Genomic DNA, 20,012 nt, shown 5'->3' on the forward strand with positions numbered 1-20,012 from the left:
ACTGATATAGTTACTTACTTAGTGGCCCATTTCTATTGATATGTTGAAAGATCCAGAGCTTGACAACACATTATACACACTAATTTTGAAGCCAATTTCCATGATGCTTGAAAGATTACTCTGGATGTCAAATAATATTGCATTGATATGCAAAAGATCAAGAATAGACTTGTCACTACATGAAGTATTGACAGGATTGATGCCATATAGTCAAAAGTAAAGAGCCTGTAAGCAGCACAAAAGCTTCATCATATTCTAAATATCTACAAGAATTGGGATAAGTTTGCCAATAATATTAACAGTGCAGTGCTCCAAAAACTAGATGCTACAGAAGCTGGACATCACTGGAGCTTAGCTATATTGCCAGGCAATTATACTACAGCTAATAAAGAAGTTGACCACATATGCAAACTTTCTTCAAGAGATACTCTACATCAACAGAGCCTTACTATTGATAACTACAGTCTTCTACAGTCATTAGCTCTTTCACAGTCATCTAGTGTAGTGGGGATTCCGGTACCATATTAGGACAAAGGTTGTTCCGGTCCGAGGCGCAAAACCCCCCCCAGCTACTATCTCTGAGCTATATAAACCACCCATAGCCCCTGCATCTCGCTCAATACCTTCGCGCACCTTTGTACTTTTCCACACACTCATTCTTTATTGCTAGTTTGGTTATTAGTTAGAGAATATGAAGATCTCTTGTTCATGAAGCTTGCTACTGTTTCTCATTAGAGCTGCCTGTGTTAGTACAGGCTCTTTAGTACTATTATTTCTTATGAGCTTAGGCGTCTGTTAAGGCATGCTTCTCTGTTCTTACTACTCAGCCATTACCATCCTTACTATGTTGTGATTTTTCATCCTTCTTGTGCTCTCACCATCTCAACCAACTCACCTACTTTGACAAGGCATCCCATTGTACCCCGCTTCATTTGGTGACCAAGCTGAGACCTGAAGATGATGATGCGGTGATTTGGTGGCTGCCAAGGAAGAAAAACAAATTCTGAGACACATGAAGCAATACACTATTTCAAGGTAAGATCTTATGGACTAGGAATACAGTACTAATCAGGTTTTTGTTTAGGAACAAGGTTAGGGAGCTTAGATTTGAATGGCTCTTATCTAAAGCTTGCCTGATAAATAGGTTTTTTTGGAAAGATATTGAATCATTGAGAAACAACAGAACATACTGTGTGACATGACCAAAGATCAAGAAATCAAGAAATCAGGATCAGAATCAACTATGGTTGAAGGTACTACAGGATCATACACAACTATGTCACAAGGTGAAGACAGGAGAATTGTGGTTCACTCCCACATTCCTATGCCTTCCCCTGGCACAGCAAATGCACCTTGGTTTGATGGCAGAGATGCTACCTTGTTTATTGAAAGGTTTTATCAAATGTGCAAGGATCATGGGGTAATTGACCCTAAGAACATTATTGAATGGTTGGCTAGGTACTGTGTTACATGGATTGGAGAATGGATGAAGACCTTAGAAGGCTACAAGAAAGGTAATTGGAAAGTATTCTCTAAAGAGATTATTCATGAATTTCATGATCAGAACATTACTTACAAGATTCACCATCAGGATTATCTTTGAGCAATTACAAAGAAACCGCGTGCTTGAGATAGCAACATTCGCGCCTATGTTCAAGAATACACTACTATCACCAGTACAGTACAAGCCAATGGAAGGCTTGATGAATTCACTAAGGTGTCTTGGTTCCTTCAGGGGCTGCCTGAGAAGCTCTGGAATAAGGTTATTGACAAGGCAAAGCTCAATCTTTCAGATGATATGTCACCTATTGATTTTAGGAAGGTTGTTCAAGTGACCATGGATTTGATCAACCAGTATGAAGGGAATAAGAAGGTCTTTGAAGAAGATGAAATGAAGCAGAAGGAAATGAAGAAGCTTGGTGAGTGATATCAATTAGCTAACAAATCCCCTACAGTTGAGGCTCCAAAGAAAACAGCTAGTTCTGTGAAGACTGAAGAATCTGAATCAAAATCCAAAGCCAAGAGCTCTGAGAGCACCAATATTGAAGCTGCAATTGAAAAGATGACCAACAAGTTTACAAATTTGGCATTGGCCATGAGAGTACAGTCAAATCAGATACAAGGGAATTCCAATCAGTACTATATGCTGCAGAGAGAAGGGCCTCTGAAACCCATACCAAATTATATAACAAATGTGACTACTAATTCTGCAACAGTACAAGAGAACACCCAACCGCAATTAGTCAATCCTTATGTGGCTTGAAATGGTTCACTGATGACAAGCTATTGTCCTAGTGGCCAAGGAGGAGCTCAAACTGGAGGAATTTCAACATGTCCCTCATGCTTTTACTGTGGAAAACCTGGACACCATCAATCTCAGTGTTATGAATACCAATCTGATGTGAATAACAGGTTCTGTCATATTGATGATGAAGGGAACTTGCACATGGGTTTCCCTGGTCAAAACTATCAAGTTGTCACTCCTAAACCTGGAATACCAAACATGTATATTGTACAGTCTATGGGAGAGGATGAATGGGTGATTCTGGAGTTGACAAGCCCTAAAAAGAAGACCAATCAGCAAGAAGAGACACCTCCAGCAAATTCAACCAGTGTGAAGGTTCAAGCAGGATGACTTGCATACCTAATGTCTGATGGAGAATCTGATTCAGATAAGGAATATGAACCACTGGAAGAAAGAACATCAGTCAATGTTGGAACTGTTGGAGAAGCTAAGAACAGTCAAAAAGCTAAGATTGCAACACCCCATACTCAGTGTACTGGACAATTTATTACCTACCAGGATAATCAAGCTAGTGTTGATGATAATATCATGGAAGACATTGAACTGATCAATCAGAAGAAGCCTGAAATTCAGAACAAGACTGTAGAGAAACAAAGACCAAGATATTCTGCAACAGATTGTTTATCCTCTCAGATCCACAATTCAACAGATGCCAATGAATTAATGGGTCAAATTCTCAATGGGAAGGTCAAAGTGTCAGTCAAGGAGCTTATAGATGTATTGCTGAAGCTTTATTGAGCATTCTTTGGATCAGGTTGGAATAACAGTACTAGCAAAAGCCATGCAAAGGTTGGAGTCTCCAAACCAGTTCAGCCTGAGCTAAAGATCAATTCTGGTCAACTTACATTGAAGCCCATGGTACCAAAATCCAAAACAGCATATGGAATGTGTTTGTTATATGTGCCAGTCACTATAAATCAACAAGAATTAATGGTGTTGATTGATACTGGTTCAGAAATCAATTTGTTGTCTTGGAAGTATGCTGAAATGTTGAATCTGCTGATGGAAAATAAGCTGCAAGTGACCATGGTTGTTCAAACAGGAGAAGTCACTTCTTTTTATGTGTTTTGTGATGAAGTGCCTGTTCAGATCAGAGACATTATTACCCATACTCCTTTCCTTATATTTGAGGGAGGGGATCAGCAACTTATTCTTGGAAGACCTTGACAATTTGCTGCCTGTTGGGGATGCAACACCTCAGATGACAGAGGAGTGAACTGTAAAATTTATAATGAGAAACAAATGTGTCATCTAGTTTTTGAAGACTTTAAGCCAAGCTTGAGCAACATGAGGTATACAACTGATAAATTGAACAGCAATCATTTAAACAATTCAACAGGTATTTAATCAGGTGAGTGCCTGTGGATACAAGGCCTGATGAGGATAAAGAAAATGCAACAAAGACAATGGGTATAAGAATTAATGGTGAGAAGGTTGAAGGTCAGGAGGTTGAAAAGAATAGAGAAGTTGGGAGTGTTGGCAGCAGTACTGGCATTGATGGCTACAGTGATAAGGAGAAACATAGTTCTGGCAATGGTGAATCCAAAAGCATGCTAAGCCTAATTGGATTGACCAGTGTGCTGGTGAATCAAATGAACCAATCAGAGGACAAGAATAATTTTGCATTGGGAGTTCAGATTTTCTGTCCTCCACTTCCTGATCCAGACAGCATTACAGCTCACTGCAAACATTACACACGCAATATTAATTCCAGCTTAATTTGAAAACCTATTCCATGAAGTGCTTGATCAATTTACACATCTCTGAACAAAAATCATGATTTTGTCATGAAGAAATCATGTCAAGTTGACATTTTCAATAGTGGCTGGGACATTGGGCTGTCTTCTTCAGAAGTCTGGAGAGTGTGCACTGCTTATAAGTAGAAAGCTGATAAGATAAGGCTGTTAGCACCTGGAAAATCTGATGGAAGCAAACCAGAAGGCCTAGATAATTGGGTGGATGTTTGTTTGGATAAGTATTACCCTGAGGAGAAATGTGTTGTGTTTAATTGTAAATTTGATGATCACATTAGGTCTAGAATCACATCTTTTCCTGTTGAAGAACAGCTCACAAATGAGAGAATTGAGAAGCTCAAAATTGGATTTGAACTAACAAGTCAGGAGAAGGAATTTTTCATATCAGTTCTTTATAAATGTGAAGGGGTGTTGGTGTGGTCATTCAAAGATCTATATGGTGTTCATCCTGAATGCTTGCCTCTGCAGGTTATTAAGACAGAGTCTCATGAAGCTTGACAGACTAAGACTTACTGAATTCCTCATGCTCTACATGATAAGCTAATTAAAATCATTCAGAACAGGTTAGAAGCTAAAACATTGGAGCCTTGCCATGGTTCATATACCAACCCCTATTTTCTGGTCACAAAGAAACAGAAAGGCGAATATTGTTTAGTTGATGCAGCACATATGTACAATAAAGTTACTATTTGAGATGCTTTTATTCCTTCTAATGTTGATGAATATGCTGAAGACTTCAGTGGACTTGTTATGGCTAGTCTATGCAACTTGTTCTCTGGATATGATAATTTTCCATTAGCTGAAGAGAGCAGGAATATGACAGCCATTGCAACCCCTATTGGGCTCTTTTGCCATACAACTTTAGTCCAAGGGGCAATGAATTCACCAGCTCAAGCCCAACACAGGATAATGAAGATTATACAAGAAGTTTTTCCAGAGATTGCTCAAGCCTTTATGGATGACCTTGGGGTAAAGGGATCACATGTCAAAGATGAAACTGAAGTCCTTCCAGGAATAAGAAGATTTGTTTATGACCATCTGCAGAACCTGAACTATGTTCTATGGCTTGTCAAAATCTCTGGAGCTAGAATCTCCAGTGCCAAATCTCAATTCTGCATGTCTGGAGTCAATGTCATTGGATGGATCTGTAACTATGATGGATGACAACCTGAGAAAACTAAGATGGCTAAAATTGCAAATTGGCCTACTCCTACAAGCATTACAGAATTATGAGAATTCCTAGGGCTTGCTGGATATTTCTGAATACTCATAGAGCATTACAGTTGGATAACTGAACCTTTACATTATCTGCTTCAACAAAATGTTATATAATCATGGACTGAAGAGCAAAATGATGTCTTTATGCTTTTGAAGGAAAAGTTATGTTCATTCTCTATTGTTCTTCCAATCAATTATGGACAAGATCCTTTGCTTATCACTGTAGCTGTTGATGCCAGTGAATTAGAATGGGGAGGATGCATTATTCAGAAGCAATGAGGGGCTTGACATCCCGCATAATATGAATCCAGAGTATGGAATGATTCAGAGAAAACATATGATGCTGGCAAATGAGAATGCAGAGCTGTTTTGAAAGCCTTCAAGAAATTCCAACACCATATCTATGGAGTACCCTTTACCTTGGAAATTGATGCAAAAACTCTTGTCACCCAACTTAATAGGACTGCTACAGATGTTCCAGAAGCTTTGGTTACTAATTGAATAGCTTGGATACATCTCTTTGACTTTACTGTTAAACATGTTCCTGGAACAAAACACACAGCTGCTGACAGACTATCTTGCCAAGGACTAGATACTGGAGAACAACCTGAATCTGAAGAAGATGAAGATCTGTTTGCCTTTATGAATCCTATAAGAGTTTTAGCTGGCCGAGCTCTCAATAGTGAAGACCTTAGGATACTGGACTCCACATATTCAGAAGAATCAGAGAAAATTGCACAATACCTAACCACCCTATCAAAACCATTGGGCATGGAAGGAAAAGAGTACACAAGATTCTGAAAGAAAGCAATTAAATATGTGGTGGAGGCTGATCAACTATTTAGATGAGCGGGATCTGGTGTACCTCTAAGACATGTCATGGACAACAAAGAACAACATGAACAAATTTTACACATGATGCACAACAAATTTGGCCATAAAGGGTGAGAGGGAACATACTCTACCTTACAAGCTCAATACTGGTGGTCAGGAATGTATAAAGATGTGTCTGCTTATGTGAAGCACTGTTCTCAATGTTAACAAAGAGATTCACAAAGATTAAGTGAAGAGCTTCATCCTACCTGGGCTCCTACCTGTTGGAAGAAAGTTGGGGTGGATATCAAACACATGCCTTCCTGTTGAGGATGAAATTATTTGGTTGTTGCAAGATGTGACTTCACTGGATGGGTGGAAGCTAGAGCATTGAAGAAGGCAACAGCTGAAGCTGTGGCCAAATTTCTTTATGAGGATATCATCTGTTGATGGGGCCTGCCTGCCAAATTTGTTATGGATGGAGGACCAGAGAATAAGAATGTTGTGGAGACCTTACTGAAGAAATTCAACATCAAATGCATTGTTATTTCACCCTATAATCCTCCTGCAAATGGTATGGTGGAAGTTGGTCATAAGCCTTTGGCTGATGGATTAGCTAAAGCCACCAATGGTACTGGAAGGGATTGAATTAAACATCTTCCTGCAATTCTGATGGCAGATTGAATGACAACTAAGGCTAGTACTGGTATCTCCCCTTATAGATTGCTAATGGGCCAGGAGGCAGTTCTTCCAGTTGAACTTGAGATTCTCACTTGGCAAACAATTCCATGGTGAAATGTCTGAATGACTGAAGACCTTCTTCTGATGTGTGCACGCCAAATCAAACAACAAGATGAGGATATTCTGGAAGCAGCACATCATCAGCTCCAAATGCATGCTAAGAATAAGGAATACTTTGATGATACCCATAATATTCAGACCAACCCTCTTCAACCCGGAGACCTTGTCTTGCTTTACAATACCAAAGGAGAACAGAATATGTCTAGGAACAACACCCTGTGCTTTTGATGGCTAGGACCCTATAGGGTTAAGTCCACCAATCAAGAACTAGGTTCCTATCACCTTGAAGAGTTAGACAGCACTGAAATCAAAGAATCTATTGCAGGAAGCAGATTAAAGAAGTACCTTATAAGACCTGGAATGGAGCAGCTCAGTGATAGTCCAGCAGATTCAGATGAAGAGATGGAGAATGTTCCTCAAAAATATGCCACAAGAAGCCAGCCTAATATTCTCTCTAGCAGTTCCTCAGATGTTAGCTCCTTGAATAGGGGGGATGACCAAGGTCAGAGTGAGAGCAAAAATAAAAATGACCAAGGAGAAATGGAGCAAACACAATTACCAACTGTTATACCAGATGACTGGAGCTTTGCTGTTGTTATACCTTCACAAGATGTTTAATTTGTTGTGTTTTGTTTGCAAAAGTGAAGTTTTTGCTTGCTTATTTGAGAAGTTTCTCTTTCTTTGTTATTTGCAGAAGCCTTCACTTTTTCTGAATTTTTCAGAAGATATTTAAAGACTGATTTTTCTTTTCTGAAGCTTCTACTGTCTTTTACATTCAAGCTTGATTCTTTTCACAGATTCAACAGTTTCAACACTTCTTCTTGCCTTCTATTTTGTTATTCTGACATTTGCAATTCTTTTTGGATCACTGATATCCTTCAAAATGGCTGGACAAAGCAACTTGCCTCCTCTAGCCCCTGCACCTGAAAACCAAGGCCTGGTCATTACCAGAGACAGTGGAGTCAACCTGGATGGCCATTTCTTCAATAACCTAACAGCAGCTATGGAATACATCAATAACCAAGCTCCGCACCATTGCTATGGCTTACAGATTGAGCTAATGAACACACTGATGCAAGTAACTGATGTGGTTACTGACTTAGTGGCCCATTTCTATCAATATGTTGAAAGATCCAGAGCTTGGCAACACATTACACACACTAATTTCAAAGCTGATTTCCATGATGCTTGAAAGATTACCCTGGATGTCAAATGACATCACATTGATATGCAAAAGATCAAGAATAGACTTGTCACTACATGGGGTATTGACAGGATTGATGCCATATGGTCAAAAGTGGAGAGCCTGTGGGCAGCACAAAAGCTTTGCCATACTCTAAATGTCTACAAGGATTGGGATAAGTTCACCAATAATATTAACAGCACAGTGCTCCGAAGACTAGATGCTACAGGGGCTGGACATCACCAGAGCTTAGCTATATTGCCAGGTGATTATACTACAGCTGACAAAGAAGTTGACCACATATGCAAACTTTCTTCAAGAGATGCCCTATGCTGACAGGGCCTTACCATTGGCAACTACAGTCTTCTACAGCTGTTGACTCTTCTACAGTCATCTAGCTCCCAACATTCAATTCAGGATATTGCTAGGAGCCCTCCCACTGCAAGCAGCCCCTGAGGTCTACTGGAAGGACCACAGTCTCCAAGATCATCAAGAGATGTTCCAATGAGTGGAATGTCTATGCCACATAGCTGCAACATGTCAGGAGCCTCTATACATAGCACAATGTCAATTAGATTGTGTGGATTTGAAACTGGCCAATCACAGCTGCCATTTGAATTCACCAGCGCGCTGGCCAATCCATCCAGCCAATCAGAAGCTCCAAAGCACCACAGTGAAAGAATTGCAGCCATGTTGGCACATCAAACCCTCCAAGGCTTAGATGATGATGACAAGTCTGTTATTCCTTCTGAAAGTGATGAAGAGATACCTCAACACAAGCATGAAGAATCTGTCATGGCAGTATGCTCTGGTACTTGCTGTTGCCATGGATTTGAACAGCAACTCCTGCAAAAGATAAAGAGTATTAAAACATGTTCAGAATTGAAGCTTATTTGCATTCTGGAGCAATTAGGAAAGGCATTTAGCAATAAGAAAGCTGATATCTACCTATGCTATGACCATGCAAAACTAATGGCTTCAAAACTTGGGTTGCAGACTCACACACTTAATAGGGAGGAGCTTCTCAACCATTTGGCTCACATCCATAGGAATTGTTGCAACATTGGCTTAGTTAAGATCAATGACAGCACCTACCTCTGGTTCCATTTGACAAATAGACCAGCTAGAGCTGAAGATGCTTTAGGCATTTACAAATTCAAACATCAGCCAATTATCCCTCTGGTTGCAAACATGAGAATGTTTGACTTTAACCAATACACATGGATTACTGAAGTTAACAAGTTCACCACCAGCAATCTTCAGAAGAAATGGGAGACCACTGGATCTGTCATTATTCTCCAGCTAATACACTGGTGAAATGATAGGTTACAAGGTGCCACCACTACAGTACTCACTTGGGTCAATGGTGAATACAATATGTACTACCATCATCAGCAAATGATGGGAGGTTGTGACAATTATGGATGGTTGAGAACAATGTACCACAGTATTGGCCAACAACTCATGCACCAGGACCCTGTGTACTACCTATGGTATGTGCTGACAAGACCCGACCACACTTGGAAATTAATCTCCTATCCATATTACACCAAGTATGCTAAGCCAGGGAATAAAACTGGATTTCACCATATTAATGTCAATGTTCCAGATGCTATTACTACTGGAAGAGGTGTTAACATGATACAAGGATCCTTGACCTTAACAGCAGAAGAGCCTGGTGACTGCACAGAAATCTTGCCAGGAATGCATAACCATCTAGAGAATTGATGGGGACTAGTTGAAGAATGAGGCTTATCCACTGATGGCTATGTTCACCACATTAAGAATACAATGTATACCAAAGATGACAAAAGAAAATTTGGTATTAGGTGGACTGACATCATTTGCAAATCTGGCAATGTCCAAATTACAAGCCCTCTGCTGCCCCATGGAGCTCATGGTCCATGCAAAAAGGTCCAGCATACTATACTACCCTGGTATGTGGCAATCCAGAAGGACCATGAACATCTTGAAGTCAATAAAGCTGGTACCTGGTCACAGCTCTCTGCTGCACATAGGGATCTAGTTCCAGGGCCATCATCACCTTCCAGCCATTCAAACTGTTATGCATCAGTTCCATATTGATTCCCTACTGTGATTCAATTGCAAGGCTTAGGAGCTATATCAGATGCCTTGGTAGGCTGAATTAGGTGGAACAACTCTATGGTGATTGAGGAGCTCAATACCCTCTTTAGACCAGAAGAGAAGAAGGCTCAGGACTTCATTAATAACTGGTATCTAAAGGCCACATGAATTGCTTTGGATGCCATTGTCAAGACATATCAAATTGAAAAGAAAGCTTTTGGTAACAAATTCTATTGGCATTGTGTGCACAACAACATTGACCCAGTGTCAGTTTGGCCTTCCCCTCCTCCTGAGAACTTGGTGGAAGAAGAGAATCATGGTGATCACTATTAGAGATTGCTGCTGTCACTCTCTTTATTCTTATTTCCTATCTCTTTTCTTACCAGATTGTTACTAATTCTTAGCCTCTTATTTTCTTTACTAAATTGTCTTTGTTTTGTTTCATATGTTGCCTGTTGTCAGGGGATGCCAACAGTGAAAGCCAGGAGGAAATGTAGTGAGGATTCCAGTACCATATTAGAACAAAGATTGTTCTGGTCTGAGGTGTAAAACTCCCCCCAGCTACTATCTCTGAGCTATATAAACCACTCATAGCCTCTGCATCTCACTCAATACCTTCACACATCTTTGTACTTTTCCATACACTCATTCTTTATTGCTAGTTTGGTTATTAGTTAGAGAATATGAAGATCTCTTGTTCATGAAGCTTGCCACTGTTCCTTATTAGAGCTGCCTGTGTTAGTACAGGCTCTTTAGTACTATTATTCCTTATGAGCTTAGGCATCTGTTAAGGCATGCTTCTCTGTTCTTACTACTCGGCCATTACCATTCTTACTATGTTGTGATTTTTCATCCTTCTTGCGCTCTCACCATCTCAACCAACTTGCCTACTTTGACGAGGCATCCCATCGTACCCCGCTTCACTAGCTCCCAATGTTCAATTCAGGATATCACTAGAAGCCCTCCCACTGCAAGCAGCCCTCAAGATCTACTGGAAGAACTACAGTCTCCAAGATCATCAAGAGATGTTTCAATGAGTGAAATGTCTATACCACATAGCCACAACATGTCAGAAGCCTCTATACATAGCATAATGTCAATTAGATCACATGGATTTGAAACTGGCCAATCACAGCCACCATTTGGATTCACCAGCATGCTGGCCAATTCATCCAGCCAATCAGAAGCTCTGAAGCACCACAGTGAAAGAATTACAGCCATGTCAGCACATCAAACCCTCCAAGACTTAGGTAATGATGATGAGTTCATTATTTCTCCTAAAAGTGATGAAGAGATACCTCAACATGAGCACAAAGAATCTGTCATGGCAGTACACTCTGGTACTTGCCATTGCTGTAGATTTGAACAGCAACTCCTGCAAAAGATAAAGAGTATTAAAACACATTCAGAATTGGAGCTTATTCACATCCTGAAGCAATTAGAAAAGGCACTTAGTGATAAAAAAGCTGATATCTATCTATACTATAACTATGCAAAACTAATAGCTTCAAAACTTGGGTTGCAGACTCACACACTTAATAGAGAGGAGCTTCTTAATCATTTGGCTCACATCCATAGAAATTGTTGTAACTGTGAGGATCGTACGTGTGGATCAGCGTGACAATGAATCTCTAGGAGGAATATACATGGAAAAGAGTACACAAGGTAAAAGATCTGTATTCTGGCAACTATGTACAACTTGTAAACAAGATTGCCACTGGCTTTCAGCAAGAGGTTCGCACAGTGACAGCCTTTTATGTGTGCTTGCAAGCACATGACTTAGTGCCTTGTGAGAACACATGCAACTTCCAGCAGCTTGCAAGCTGAGGCCTCTGGCCTTCACAGGTGCTGTTCATTCATGTAAGGGATTTACAGCAAATTCTTACAGATTCCCCCCCCTTGTAAGCCTTGATCCCTCAAGGTGGCTGTCTCATTAAAAACCTTCATGAGTAGAAAAACAAAAAACCTCTTGGGAAAAATAAAAATTTCCTCATAAGGAAAAGAGTACAGCTTCACTAGAGATATGATATCAACACAACTCTAATAACATAACAGAACCCAATAACACAATAATGTGTAGAGAGTCTCTATTGTTCTTGCTAACCCTGTATCACTATTAGATAATGAACACTAGCTTAAGAGAGAGCTTTCTCTTGCTTTCTCTTTCTCTTCTTTTCTTCTCTTTCTTCTCTAGCCTATATCATCATTACCAAGGTAAGTGAACCCTTCAAGCACTGCTTTGCATGGGAGGCAGGCTCACAGGAGGTCTCTGATGTTCTGGAAGAAAAATGGCTTCACTTCAACATTCCACACAATTGGTCAAAAGACCACAAGCTGGTGAGTTCACCCCTGGTTGTGCCTTTGCTTCATATGGCCATTAGGTTTTGTCTTCACATGGAATTTGGTTCACAGAGAGACTGATGCTTGCTAGCAGTTGCTGCCAGTGTGCAGTCCTCTTCTCCCCTCTCTCATAACTCATCTCCACTTTTCTTTCTTGAGAGGACCCCCACCCCCTCTTTTACAGATGAGATTGGGCCTTCAGTGAGTAGTTATGAGAAGTTTGGGAAGTGTTTGTGACTGACAGTTCTAGAGCATTGTTGTTTCTCCTCCCCCCCCTTCACCAGTTGTCACCACCCCCCCTGCACCAGCTCAAGCTGTAAGTGCTTCTCACAAGCTGACATTGGTTTGCATGCTGATGGAGTTAGGGTCCTGTCACTCTGCCTCCCCCCCCCACAGTTGTTGCTCCAGCCCCAGCCAGAAATATAAGTATCCTCTATCACATTTCAGTTCACAGCTAACCTTCTTTAGATTGTTGTTGTTGTTCCCTCTGCACCAGCAGGGTTTGTGGGTGCCATGGTCCCACAGAGTGCTTGGGACCATCCAGCACCCCCCCCACAGGACCAACAATGATGGTTCCAGATCACCTTCACTCAAATACCACCAGCTGCTACTTTCACTGGTGTGTCATGGGCCAATCTGGTGGTTCTTCCAGGCCTCCCCCCCCATACAGGGGCACAAGCTTTGTCTGCCTACAAAAGAGCATGATGTTACAAGCCTATCCAAAGACCCATGCTTATTACTGGTTTGGATAATTCAAACCAGTTGGCTGTGCACACTCAGCTCCACAAGAGAATTCTCATGACTCAGGCTGGAGTCCAGCCATCACCTGGACAGAAGTGCTCCACCTGCAAGAGAGCTCAGCAAGGCTATAACAATATAGTCTTCACAGAGTGCATCTCTACAGGCTTGGATCAAAAATGTAACAACTGTCTATATCATGGGCACCTTGCTTGCTCTTTCCAGCAGTGAGATTATGGGTAGTTGTTACAGGTCTTCACAGAAGGAGCTGGAGGCTCTAATTATATAGTCTTAGTTTAGTTTTTTCTTCTTTTGTTTTGAAATCAATTGAATTCAGTTCAGTTTGACTATGCCTTTTCTCTCCCTAACCCATTTTCTAGTTCCACTACCTCCATTCATCTCTTTCACAAACCAGGCTTGTCCAGGTTCCTACTATAGAATTGTTGGAGTAGCTTTCTCAGTGGACAGACATTGCTCATGGGAACTCATATCTTGTTCTTCTCATCATCATATTCTTCCTAATGTACTCTGTACCACAGCTCACAACCTTCTCTCTTTAAGTCAATTATCTTACAGATCCAGTACTTCTTTTTATTCTCATCTGCCTCACAAACTTCATGATGAGATGAGCTATCAATTTCTTTGCAGGTCTTGTGTTTGCAGAGCAGGAATACATGGAAGATATCATGAGTTTACAGATCTGGAGGCAGTTCTAGTCTGTAGGCTTGCAAGCCTATCTTCTCTACAATTCTACAAGGCCCATGCCTCAACAAATCCAGTTTTTTGTTAGGCCATGCAGTCTTGATATTGCAAAGGTCAAGCCACACCTTGTCTTCCATCTGGAAGGTCTTCACAGTGTGCTTCTGGTTATAGTACTTCTTCTGATAGGCTTGTGCCTTCACAAGCAATTTCTTGGTCTCTTTACAGAGCAATTTCATTGCCTCTGTCTGATTCCTTGAATCCTTGCACACATAGCCATACTCATCAGGGTTCAAGAATTCCATTTACAGATTCAACCCATATGTCAGCTGGAAAGGTGATTTCTGTGTGGAAGCCTGTCACAAGTTATTGTACACAAACTCAGCCATTGGCAACCACATCACCCAGTCATCTTGATTATAATTGACATAGCTTCACAGGTACTGCTCCAGCACACTATTCAGTCTCTCAGTCTGACCATCAGTTTGTGGGTGGAATGCCATGCTCATTGCTCTTGTGATCTTCAAGATGTGAGTCAAATCACCCCAAAATTCACTTGTGAACAGAGATTCTCAATCTGTTACTATGCTCACAGGTAATCCATGCAATCTCACTATCTCACAAATAAAAAGATGGGCCAATTCCTCTGATGTCAGCTTCTTTGTTGTAGGGATAAAGTGAGCCATCTTTGTGAACCAGTCCACTACAACCAGGATACAGTCAAACTGCATCTTCTCAAAATTCAGGCTCACAGGAAGATCTGTAATAACATCCATGCTAATGAATTCCCAAGAGTAATTTGAGATTGGTAAGAGTGATAGTTCTTCTTGGGGCTTTCTGTGAACTCTTCTTGAGTTCTGGCAGATCTCACAGGCTTCACAACACTTCTTCACCAGTTCTCTCATTCTTGACCAAAAGTATTTGCAAGCTATAAGCTCATACATTCTTGCTGTAGCAAAATACTCCACAAGGGGTAGGTTATGATGACACCTAATCAGCTCTATTTACAGAGCCTCATTCTGAGAGATGTACACACAACTATTTCTATAGAGGATACCCTTCTCCTCTTTCCACATCACAAATTTCTTTGTGCCCACCTTAATGTCTTTGCGGACCTCAGCTGCATAGTCATCACTTTGTAGTAGATTTGGCAGTGATGCCAACAGATTGGAGCTGCTCTTTTCATAAGAATTCTTCTCACAGATCAGGTCTTTGACCTTCTGGACCTGCATTGCAATCTTCTTCACTTTGCACATGCCTCCCAAGACAATCTTCACAAGTAGTTTCTTGGTCTCAACTCAAAGCTTCACAGAGATGAGTTGCACATTCTCACCTTCTCTCTTCCCTCTCTGATTCAGAGAAACTTGGACTGTCAGTTCCAACTTTTCTGTGATCTCTTGCTTCTTCACAAGCATTACTCTTAGTTGGTTTGCAGTCTCACAACTCTTCTTATCATCTAGACCAGCCTTCTTGGTATAGTCAGATCTTCACAAGGGTCCATCTGCCAGGTTCTTAGTTTCTTTCACATGGTCAACTGTGAACCAAAAGGCTGTCAGCCTTTGCACCCAGCAGACCTGTCTTCACAAGAGGTCTTGAGCAGTCTGGAAGTAGCACAAGCTATCATGGTCTGTAAGAACTTGAACTGGTGTTTGCAAGCCTTCCAACCAGCAGCACCAATATCTAAATGACTCCACAATCACAAGCAGTTCCTGATCATGAATGCTGTAGTTCATCTCCACAGGTTGCATCTTCCACAAATAAAACCCAACTGGAATTCAGATGCCATCCTTCACCAGCTGTAATAGAATACCACACACCACAAAGCCAGATACATCTGTTTCCAATCTGGTCTTCTGTTCCATATTAAAATGGTGAAGCATAACAGCTTCTGCAAATGCTCTTTTCAGACTTATGAAGGCTTCACAACCTTCCTCAGTCATGAAAGTGTTGGCTTCTCTTCTCATCTCTCTTCACATGTGTCTGCTTAGCTTTGCTTCTTCTCCCTTTAGAAGAGCAGTCAGGCCACAGGCTATCTTAGAGAATCTTGGGATGAAGCACCTGTAAAAGTTCACAAATTCTAAGAAGATCTGGACCTCTTTCTTACTGGTTGGCTCTGGCTAGTCAAGAATAGTATCCACACAGCTCTTCTCCATAAGAACACCCTCTGGTGTTATGACATACCCAAGGTAGTCAATCTCACAAACATTAAACTTGCACTTTGCCAGCTTGCAATAAAGACCTGCATTCTTGAGTGCCTTAAGTATCAATTTCACATGCTTCTCATGATTCTCCTCACAAGCCAAGTACACAACCACATCATCAAGATAGGCCACCACAAACACATCCAGATATTCACTAAGTGCCTTCACAATATATGATTGGAAAGCTGCCAGTGCATTCACAAGTTCAAAGAGCACTACCAAGTACTCAAATAGCCCCTGTGGAGTCCAAAATGCAGTCTTTCATTCATCCCCTTCACAAATTCTCAGTCTATAGTAGGTGTTCTTGACATCCAACTGAGTGAATATTGCAGCTCCCACAAGCTTATACAACACATCTTCAATCAGTAGTAGAGGATATCTATTCTTGACTGTTTTTGAATTCAGGTCACAATAGTTCACACACATTCTTAGTCCACCATTCTTCTTGGACACAAACAGAATGGGTGCTTCTGCAGATAACTTGGAAGACCAGATGAACTCATGAGTTAGAGTACTGCTCAGATATTCACAAAGAGTCTCTTGCTCAGCTTGCAAAAGTCTGTATGTTCTTTCAAATCCTGGCTGCTTTTCTGATTCAAGATCTATGGCCAAATCATCTTTACAGTATGGTGGCAGCTCTCAAGCTCTCTTGTCACTAAACACTTCCGCAAGTTCACAGTAGGCTTCCAGTATCTGGAGGTCTAGATCTACTGTCACCATCTGTTCTGATTCACAGAGAATCATCATATAGATGGGCTTTCCTCCTTCCACAAGCTCTGAGAGGTTAACTGGTTTAACCTTTGTGAGCAGGTCACAACACACAGTTTGGAACTCTAGCCTTAGTTTCTTGAAACACATCTTGAGATTGTGTTGCTGCAGCCAGCTCAAATCCACTAGCATCTCATCTCTTATGTTCACAATCATTACTTGTTCATGGAACAACTGCCAGTTTCCCTGAGAGTTACAGGCTTCAAAGAATATATTCACAATCTCTTCCACAAGAGTGACATTCTTATGATTCATAGCAGTTTCAATCTCTATAGGCATCTTGTGCATCTCTAGGTCTAGCTTTGCGGCCAATCACAAACTGATCACTAGAGATTGACAGCCCAAATCTATTAGTGCTGACCAGGTAATACTTCTGTCAGTTGGGCTTCACGCGCCTAGAACAATAGGGAGGAGAGCAAGAAGACTGTTCTTGAACAACTTCATTATATTGATTCTATCTACTTACAGCCCCCCAACTTCCTATTCACTACTCTTCTTCTTCTTGAGACAGTCTTTCATGAGATAACTCTTTTGGCCACACTCAAAGCACCTCCCATTCTTTTTCAAGGCTTCATAATTCTTGATAAGGTCCTTCCCCATCTCCTGAGCAGGCCTCTGAGGTTGACTCCTCTTATTCATTTACAGTCTTGAGTCATTGGTCTTCATACCTCCACAAGCACTTCCAACTGGATTGGTAGACTTTGCATGTGAGGCATTCTTCACATAGGCTACTGACACACTTGGTCAGAGCCAGGTGGCCAGTGCTACTATATCATCAATGTCATCTGGTATCTCCAGCTGTTCATCCAGTTTGGTTTGCATGAGCTTATCCAAGCCCCATATAAACAGGTTCTTCTTCATTTTTGCAGAATCTTCAAATTCTTCATCAATTTCTGTTATGAGCTCTAGAAATTGTTGGCAATAGGCATAATCAGTTTCATCCAAACTTTTGCAAAGGCCAAAGATTGCTTGCCAAGAGTTTTGTGTGCAGTTTGCTGGGTCTCCTAGCCTTATGTGTAGAAATTCTTTAAGGCCAGTCCAGTTGTTTTTTGATGGATTGCCTTCACAGTGGGCCTCTCAAAGGTCTTTCTCAATATAATCAAGTCCTGTGAGGGCATACATGAGGGTATCCTCATCATTCAGTTTGCTTGCATTGTGAATGGATTCAATATCTGAGATAAACTGGCAATATTCTGTGTAGGTTCCAGTCTGGTAGCACTTTGTGTGTTGTGGTGGTCTCAAGATCAACAGACACTTCACAGGTGTTGGGTTGAAGATAGCCATATCAAGAGATTCACTTCACAAGTGCTTTTGGGTGTTCTGGAGAGCATTCAACTTCTCTTGCCATTTCACCATTTTCTTTAGTAGCTTGATCTCCTCACAAAGCTGTTGAATTTTATCTTTTGGTGTCAGGATAGACTCTCTCTCTGAGTTCACAGTGCTTGTTTCATCAACAGTTGAGAGAGGTGAGATGTCAAGGTTGGTTGTCTCTTCACAAACTTGGGTTTGTTCTTCAGGTAGGTTTTCAGCTGGTGTCCCAGGTTCACAAGTTTCAGGGGGTTGGCTTCTTCATGTTGATACCATTGTCAGGCGTCACCAAAGAAGAGTGGCAAAATGTGAGGATCATACATGTGAATCAGTGTGACAATGAATCTCTAGAAGAAATATACATGGAAAAGAGTACACAAGATAAAAGATCTGTATTCTGGCAACTATGTACAACTTGTAAACAAGATTGCCACTGGCTCTCAGCAAGAGGTTCACACAGTGACAGCCTTTTATGTGTGCTCACAAGCACATGACTTAGTGCCTCACAAGAACACATGCAACTCCCAGCAGCTTGTGAGCTGAGGCCTCTGGCCTTCACAGGTGCTGTTCATCCATGTAAGGGGTTCACGGCGAATCCTTACAGTAACATTAGCTCAGTCAAGACCAATGACAGCACCTACCTCTGGTTCTGTTTGGCAAATAGACTGGCTAGAGCTGAAGATGCTTTAGGCATTTACAAATTCAAATATCAGCCAATTATCTCTCTGGTCACAAACATGACAATGTTTGACTTTAATCAATACATACAGATTACTGAAGTTAACAAGTTCACCACCAGCAATCTTCAGAAGAAATGGGAGACCACTAGATCTGTTATTATTCTCCAGCTAATATGCTGGTGGAATGATAGATTACAAGGTGCCACCATGACAGTACTCACTCAGATCAATGGTGAATACAATATGTACTACTATCATTAGTGAATGATGGAAGGTTGTGACAATTATGGATAGTTGAGAACAATGTATCACAGTATTAGCCAACAACTCATGCACCAGAACACTGTGTACTATCTATGGTACATGCTGACAAGACCCAACCATGCTTGGAAATTAATCTCCTATCCATATTACACCAAGTATGCTAAGTCTGGGGATAAAACTGGATTTCACCATATTGATGTCAATGTTCCAGATGCTATTACTACTGGAAGAGGCATTAACATGATACAAGAATTCTTGACCTTAACAGCAGAAGAGCCTGGCAACTGCACAGAAATCTTGCCAGAAATGCATAACCATCTAGAGAATTTGTGGAAACTAGTCAAAGAACAAGACTTATTTACTGATGACTATGTTCACCATATTAAGAATACAATATATACCAAAGACAACAAAAGAAAATTTGGTATTAGATGGACTAACATTATTTACAAATCTGGTGATGTTCAAATTACAAGCTCTCTGCTGCTTTATGGAGCTTATGATCCATGCAAAAAGGTCTGGCATACTATACTACTCTGGTATATGGCAATCCAGAAGGACCATGAACATCTTGAAGTTAATGAAGCTGGTACCTGGTTACAGCTCTCTGCTGCATATAGAGATCTAGTTCCAGGACCATCATTATCTTCTAGCCATTCAAACTGTTACACATCAGTTCCATATCAATTCCCTACTGCTATTCAATTGCAAGGCTTAGGAGCTATATTGGATGTCTTGATAGACTAAATTAGGTGGAACAACTCTATAGTGATTGAGAAGCTCAATACCCTCTTTGGACCAGAAGAGAAGAAAGCTCAGAACTTCATTAATAACTGGCATCTAAAGGCCATGTGA

General features: G+C 40.9%; 3 protein-coding genes across 3 annotated transcripts; all 3 read left to right on the forward strand.

The window, feature by feature from the left end:
• Positions 1-11,252: 11,252 nt before the first annotated feature.
• On the forward strand, positions 11,253-11,986 carry CIMG_12982 (uncharacterized protein; the record flags this gene model as incomplete). Its single annotated transcript, XM_004445217.1, has 3 exons — positions 11,253-11,499; positions 11,702-11,751; positions 11,795-11,986. 3 exons carry the CDS (start codon positions 11,253-11,255, stop codon positions 11,984-11,986), a joined length of 489 nt encoding a protein of 162 aa, XP_004445274.1.
• Positions 11,987-12,447: 461 nt separating this feature from the next.
• CIMG_12983 (uncharacterized protein) lies at positions 12,448-13,069 on the forward strand (the record flags this gene model as incomplete). Its single annotated transcript, XM_004445218.1, has 4 exons — positions 12,448-12,496; positions 12,591-12,700; positions 12,750-12,815; positions 12,968-13,069. 4 exons carry the CDS (start codon positions 12,448-12,450, stop codon positions 13,067-13,069), a joined length of 327 nt encoding a protein of 108 aa, XP_004445275.1.
• Positions 13,070-18,956: 5,887 nt separating this feature from the next.
• CIMG_12984 (uncharacterized protein) lies at positions 18,957-20,012 on the forward strand (the record flags this gene model as incomplete). Its single annotated transcript, XM_001241894.2, has 3 exons — positions 18,957-19,138; positions 19,268-19,746; positions 19,927-20,012. 3 exons carry the CDS (start codon positions 18,957-18,959, stop codon positions 20,010-20,012), a joined length of 747 nt encoding a protein of 248 aa, XP_001241895.2.

The sequence above is a fragment of the Coccidioides immitis genome, assembly GCF_000149335.2.
Source record: "Coccidioides immitis RS genomic scaffold supercont3.2, whole genome shotgun sequence".
Taxonomy (NCBI): Eukaryota; Fungi; Ascomycota; class Eurotiomycetes; order Onygenales; family Onygenaceae; genus Coccidioides; species Coccidioides immitis.